The sequence below is a fragment of the Mustela putorius genome, unplaced genomic scaffold (assembly GCF_011764305.1).
Source record: "Mustela putorius furo isolate JIRA1106 unplaced genomic scaffold, ASM1176430v1.1 tig00003962_pilon_pilon_pilon, whole genome shotgun sequence".
In the NCBI taxonomy this organism is placed as follows: Eukaryota; Metazoa; Chordata; class Mammalia; order Carnivora; family Mustelidae; genus Mustela; species Mustela putorius.
The window spans coordinates 23,036,381-23,043,048 of NW_025422106.1; the positions used below are offsets into that span (position 1 = coordinate 23,036,381).

The 6,668-nt window shown below is 53.1% G+C and overlaps 1 protein-coding gene across 1 annotated transcript; it reads left to right on the forward strand.

Annotated features, from left to right (window-relative positions):
• The first annotated feature begins 209 nt into the window (after positions 1 to 209).
• GEMIN4 (gem nuclear organelle associated protein 4) lies at positions 210 to 6,479 on the forward strand. Its single transcript, XM_004746897.3, has 2 exons — positions 210 to 337; positions 3,128 to 6,479. Exons 1-2 carry the CDS (start codon positions 328 to 330, stop codon positions 6,289 to 6,291), a joined length of 3,174 nt encoding a protein of 1,057 aa, XP_004746954.1. The 5' UTR covers positions 210 to 327; the 3' UTR covers positions 6,292 to 6,479.
• Positions 6,480 to 6,668: the final 189 nt, after the last annotated feature.

Consider the following 6,668-nt stretch of genomic DNA (forward strand, 5'->3'; position numbering starts at 1 on the left):
AGGGACCGGACTTGGGGGCCGGGGCGAGGCGCACTCTGCGGAAGAGAAGGGCGGGTACTTGCCTGTTGGCCGGTTGGAGGCTTCGGGCTGGTAGGGGGCGCTGTGGGCCGGGCTGCTGGCGCTCCGCAGACCTGTTGGTGAGGACTGCGCGTGCGCGGAGCGGCCGGCGGCGCGGTGCCTGCCTGGGCTGAGATGGTGGGCGGGGACTGAGGCGCGGCCGGTTGTCCCGCCCCCGCCCCCGGAACCACCCATTGTGCCGTGGCGCCTGCGCCGCCCTCTGGGCGTCGCGGGGGAGGGGCGGCCCGCGCTGCAGCCAGCGTCGCCGCCATGGACCTAGGTGGGTGTCTTGGCTCCCGGTTCTCACCCCTCGTGGTCTGCGTCCCGAAACCCGCGACCAGGGCAGTGCTGAGCGGGCCGGACTAAGGGAGCTGTCGGGGTCGGGAAGGGTGTGGGAGGGCGGGGGTGCGGGAGGCCCTGCTCTAGCTCCGGCCCCGGCGCTCCGAGGTCCGCCTCTTGCCCCCCTCGGGCGCCTTTCCACGTGAAGGGCCCAGCGAATGTGTAGAGTTCCTGAACGTGGACAGGGTTCGTGCACGTGCTTTGGAAACTGCCGGGCTCGGACGAGACGCCCCCGGGGAATCCTGGCTACCCTGACTGTTCTGTTTATTGGACGGCCACTGGGTTCTTGAGCAAGCGTCTTAACGCTCATGTGGTCCCCCTCGACGAAACGGGGATGATGAGAACGTACCCACCACACCGAGTTTGGGGGCGTTTTGATTGAGAGTACATGTATACAGTGACTGGTGCGGTGTTTTGCGCACAGCTACTTAACCTGAGCAGCAGTTGGCGGGAAGGGGTGCAGGAGCTGAGGTGGCACTCCTGAATCTACCTGCGCTTTGATTCAGAGACCTCATGGGACCTCCCAGGGTCTGGGAGGAAGGAGTGGGGAGCTGGTATAAATTGGTGGCTCTTTTTCTGCTCCCCCCCCCCCCCGCTGGACATGCTCTTAAGGAGATGAGACCAGGAGGCTGTCCTGAGAGAGCTGGGGTGAGGCACCCCAAGAGGTGCCAGGAACAGGCTGTGGAGAAATGGTGTAGTCCTGTCGCCAGCCAGGCCTTCAGTGGTGGAACAGCAGAGCTCAAAGCATGGAGGGCTGCAGCTGTGGTGATTTTAATCGCAGCCCCACCACACTGTAGTTGGACATCCGAGCAGATTGTTCTGAATCTCAGTGTTACCTTCTCTAAAACAAGAATAGTTCTCAAAAGGTTGATTTGAAGAATTTTAAAAGAGATCTTGCACAGTGCCTGGCATGGAGTAAGCACTTAACATACGTGGGCACTTAGTGATAAAAACAGGTGGGATTTGCCCAGCTATTAATCAATAGGTCCCAGGACTTACTCCTTTAGGTAGCACAGTGAACATAATATCTTGGCATATTGGGGGACAAATATCTCAGGAGTGTGCAATCAATTTAAATTTACAGAGTCAATGGGAACATTTGGGGAGCCTAGGAGAGCAGCCTGAGCCAAAAAAGGGAGGGGGGCAGAATCCCTAGTGAGACCTGTCAGCAACTACTGTTCCTGGGAGCCTGCCTCCATCACTGGGAGCCAAGTTGGACTGCCTTCAGCAGTTGGTTGTATGGGAGTGCTGATCCTTTGGCTTTTGCCGTTCCCTTGAAGTCAAAGGCCAAGATAGATTTTAGTCTCCTGAATCAAGATTCTCTTGTTGGCTCCTGGCCTGTGAAATTGGGAAAGATGTGTTCTTGGGGGTGTGAGCGAATGAAGAAGGGGAGAAGGGGTGGCATCTCCGGGCCCTGGGAAGAGGGGGAGAAATTGGGAATACTGGATAGTGAGTAGCGTTTGTACTCTGATTTTGTTCCTGGGCCAGAAGCAGCTTACCTGAGAAAGACCTATGTCTTTTCCCATTATTGAGCAAGTGAAGGCAAAGAATAATGACAAGGTTCCCCTTCCAACAGTGGAAACATTTGTGGGGTATCACTGAGCACTTCTCGGGCTTTTTGTAGCCAGAGGCTTATAACAGCTGTATCCTGTGTAACACTCAGCAGCTCTGGGAGATGGAATTGGGAGCTAATACTGAACCACCAGTGTTGAGGGCTTGACTAGTATATATCATTTGATCCTCCCAGTCTAATACGAAGTCTGTATTTTCCCCACATACACAGAAGGGAAGCTCAGAGAAGCTTTAGCTGCTTCCAGGTGGCTGAACTAGGATTTAAAGCCATGTCTAATTAAACATCCCCAAATGCCTTCCTTGATAAGCCTTTTGATTCCTGGCTCCCTGGAGAAAGGACTTTTCTTTCCTAATCTACTAATTTTTTTGAGTCTACCTCTTGATTTCTACCAAAGAACCAGAGCCTTTGGTAGTTTGTTCTGTTTGACAGAGCTGTAGGGTCAACGGCTTCCCTGAAAGGCAGAAAACTAGAAATCTGTTTGCAAGACAGGCTTTAGGAGAAAAGAGGGAAGGTAGGGCTTGCCTGATGGCTTCTATGTCCACAGCCCTGGCCCATGCCCCTTTTAGACTGTATCATTACTTAGAAGCGCGACTGTCATATTCCACAGTACATACTTAGTGGCCCCTGTAGCTTGGTACTGCTGTGCTCGCTCGCTCGCTCTCAGCCCTTCCTCCCCACGTCCTCTACTGGCCCATCCTTTGCTGGAGGGTCTAGCCCTTTCCTTTACACATGCTTTCATGCAGGGTCTCATTTGCTTTTTCATTCAGTTGACCCCTCTGGGCAGAGACCTCCCTTGCTAGTCTCTCATTTCCATTGCTGGAGGACGGCTTGACCTTAATGTTCTACCTCAGACTCCAAATAACAAAAACTGAACACTGGTCCCTCCAAAGCTGTTCTGATTCTCTTCACCCAGTGATGCCCATGGTCTTCTCAATCCAGGCTAGGGAGTTTGGGAGTCCTTTATTCCTTAGCTGAGTCCTTTTGATTCCAGCTCTGCAGCGGCTCTTAAACCTACCCTCCTCCCCCCCTTAGAACCCTTATTGTCTCTAACCCTGATAATGAGAGCCAACCTACCAGCTGAGGTCTCTCATCTAACCTCTACTGATTATTTTAAAGATTTGTCACCACCCTCTGTCTTTGCGGCTTCTGTCTGTGCAGGACCCGTAAATATCTGTGAGGAAATGACTATTCTGCATGGGGGCTTTTTGCTTGCCGAGCAGCTGTTCCACCCCAAAGCACTGACAGAAATGACAAAGTCTGACTGGGAACGCGTTGGGCAGCCCATTGTGGAGGCCCTAAGGGAGATCTCCTCTGCCACAGCTTGCTCCCAGCCCTTTGCCTGGAAGAAGAAAGCTCTGATCATCATCTGGGCCAAAGTTCTTCAGCCCTACCCCGTCACCCCTTCAGACACTGACACTCGGTGGCAGGAAGATGTGTTCTTCTCAGTAGGCAACATGATCCCTACCATCAATCACACTGTCCTTTTTGAGCTGCTCAAGTCTCTGGAAGCTTCTGGACTCTTTATCCAGCTCCTTATGGCCCTGCCCACCGCTATCTGCCGTGCAGAACTCGAGCACTTTTTGGAGCACATGTCCGTTGACACATCTTCAAAGGATGTGGCCTTTTTCCTCAGCGTCTGGTGGGAAATGATGAAGCACAAAGGCAATCAGCAGGACCCCCTGCTCTCCCAGTTTAGAACAATGGCCCATAAGTATTTGTCATCCTCAGATGAGTTCTCCCACCCTCCAAAGAGGTTTAAGTCGGACCCAGATGTGTGTCCCACCATGCCCCTGTTGGCCATGCTGCTCACCGGGCTGAAGCAAATCCAGAGTCGAATCCTCTGCCCAGGGATGAAGTGCTGTGCGTTAGCCAACTTGGCAGACATGCTGACCGTGTTTGCACTGATGGAGGATGACCCCCAGGAAGTGTCTGCAACCGTGTATCTGGACAAACTGGCCACGGTGATCTCCGTGTGGAATTCGGACACCCAGAACCCGTATCACCAGCAGGCACTGGCAGAGAAGGTAAAGGAGGCAGAACGGGACATCAGCCTGACCTCTCTGGCCAAGCTTCCAAGCGAGACAATCTTCATTGGGTTTGAGTTCATGTGCAGCCTGCTGCGGGAGTGGGGGGAGGAGCTGCAGGCCATGCTCAATGGCAGCCAGGGGACAAATTATGACAGCTTCCGGCTGTGTGACAGCCTGACTTCCTTCAGCCAGAACTTGAAGCTCTACCTGGATTCTACCAGCTTGTCCAAGGAGGAGAGGCAGGTGGTCTCGGAGCTGGCAGAGTGCGTTGCAGACTTCCTGAGGAAAACAGCCAAGGTGCTGAAGAACAAGGGCTTTGAGAAGGACATCACTGCCTCCATTGCCATGGCCATTATCGAGCAGAAGATGGACCGGCATATGGAAATGTGCTACATTTTTGCTTCTGAGAAGAAGTGGGCCTTTTCAGACGAGTGGCTAGCCTGCCTGCTTAATAACCGGGCCCTCTTCCGAGAGCCAGACCTGGTGTTAAAGCTGCTGGAAACGGTGATAGAAGTGACTGCGGCAGACAGAGCCATCCCTGAATCTCAGATCAAACAAGTGATCAGCTTGATTCTGGAATGCTATGCAGACCTCTCGCTGCCAGATAAAAATAAAGTCCTCTCAGGCACCCTGCTCTCCTGGGGCCGGAAGGGTCTCTCTGAAAAGCTGTTGGCTTACTTGGATAGGTTTCAGGAGGACGTCAATACAACTTTCAACCAGCTCACACAGAGCACCTCTGAACAGGGCTTAGCTAAAGCCGTGGCCTCTGTGGCCCGCCTGGTCATTCTGCACCCGGAGGTCACCGTGAAGAAAATGTGCAGCATGGCCGTGGTCAGTCTCGGCACCCATAAGTTCCTGGCCCAGATTCTCACTGCCTTCCCCGCTCTCCGGTTTCTGGAAGAGCAGGGTCCAAATCCATCCACCAGCTTTGTGGTGTCCTGCCTCAAAGAAACCGTCTGGACAAAGTTCTCCACACCCAAGGAAGAAAAGCAATTTTTAGAGCTCCTGGGCTGCCTGATGAATCCTGTGAAGCCCCAGGGAATCCCGGTTGCCGCTCTTCTTGAGCCAGATGAGGTGCTGAAGGAGTTCGTCCTGCCTTTCTTGCTGCTCGACATCAAAGAGGTGGACCTCAGTTTGAAGATTTTCATCCAGACTCTTGAAGCAAATGCGTGTTTGGAGGAATACTGGCTCCACACCTGCTCTCCGTTCCCCCTCCTCTTCAGCTTGTGCCAGCTCTTAGATGGCTTCAGCAAATACTGGCAGCTCCCCAGGGAGAAACGGTGCCTCTCTTTGGATGGGAAGGACCTGGTGGTCCATATCCTGGAGGTCCTCTGTGAAATTATATTGGCCAATACTGAGACCTTCTCCCCAGACACCTGGATCAAGTCCCTGTCTTGGCTCCACCGGAAGCTGGAGCAGCTTGACTGGACTGTGCGCCTGAGAATGAAGAACCTCTTTGAGGGCCACTTCAAGTGTGAGGTGCCCGCCACGCTCTTTGAGATCTGTAAGCTTTCTGAGGATGAGTGGACCTCCCAAGCCCACCCTGGTTATGGCCCGGGCACAGGGCTGCTAGCCTGGATGGAGTGCTGCTCCATCTCCAGCAGCATCTCCGAGCAGATGCTGTCCCTCCTGGTGGTGGATGTTGGCAACCCCGAGGAGGTCAGATTGTTCAGCAAGGGCTTCCTGGTGGTCATGGTACAAGTCCTGCCTTGGTGCAGTCCCCAAGAGTGGCAGCACCTGTACCAGCTGACCAGGAGACTGCTGGAGAAGCAACTCCTGCACGTCCCATACAGTCTGGAGTACATTCAGTTCGTTCCTCTGCTCAACCTAAAGCCCTTTGCCCAGGAGCTCCAGTTCTCCGTGCTCTTCCTGAGAGCCTTCCAGTTTCTCTGCAGCCAGAGCTGTCGTAACTGGCTTCCAATGGAAGGCTGGAGCCACGTAGTCAAGCTTCTCTGTAACAGTCTGACCCACCTCCTGGACTCTGTTCGGATGATTCAGTCGGTTGGCCCTTGGGCTCAAGAACAGGACCTGACCCAGGAGACCCTGTTCTTTTATACCCAGGTATTCTGTCACGTTCTGCATATCATGGCCATGCTCCACCAAGAGGTATGCGAACCGCTCTATGTTCTGGCCTTGGAGATCCTCACCTGCTACGAAACACTGAGCAAGGCCAACCCTTCTGGTAGTTCCTTGCTCCAGAAGGTAAATGAGCAGCGCTTCTTGAAGTCCATCGCTGAGAACATTAGCCCTGAGGAGCGGCGCCAGACCCTGCTGCAGAAGATCAGCAACTTCTGACCTTTGTACACCAGAGAACAGCTGGGCCCTGGCTAGGTGGGGTCTCTAGGGGCTCAAGCTGAGAAACGCAAGCCTTTCAGTTACATGAAGTTGTACACAAGCTAAAAACGTATACGGCAATAACTGTAAAGAAAATAGTTTCTTAGGTGTTTGTAACATACAAATTATAAATTCTCTTTTGAGTTTCATTGTGTCTCTTTTGAGTTATTCTGGTCAATAGACTAGACTCAGATGTGTTGTGTGGTTGGGCTCAGCTAGAGTCTTAAATATCAAGGCCAGCTGGGAGGAATGTGTTCATAACTGGACTTATCTACCCTAGAATTCAGCAAAGAAGTCCAAAGGTGAAACTACCCAAGTGGAAAAATGACAAGGTATAT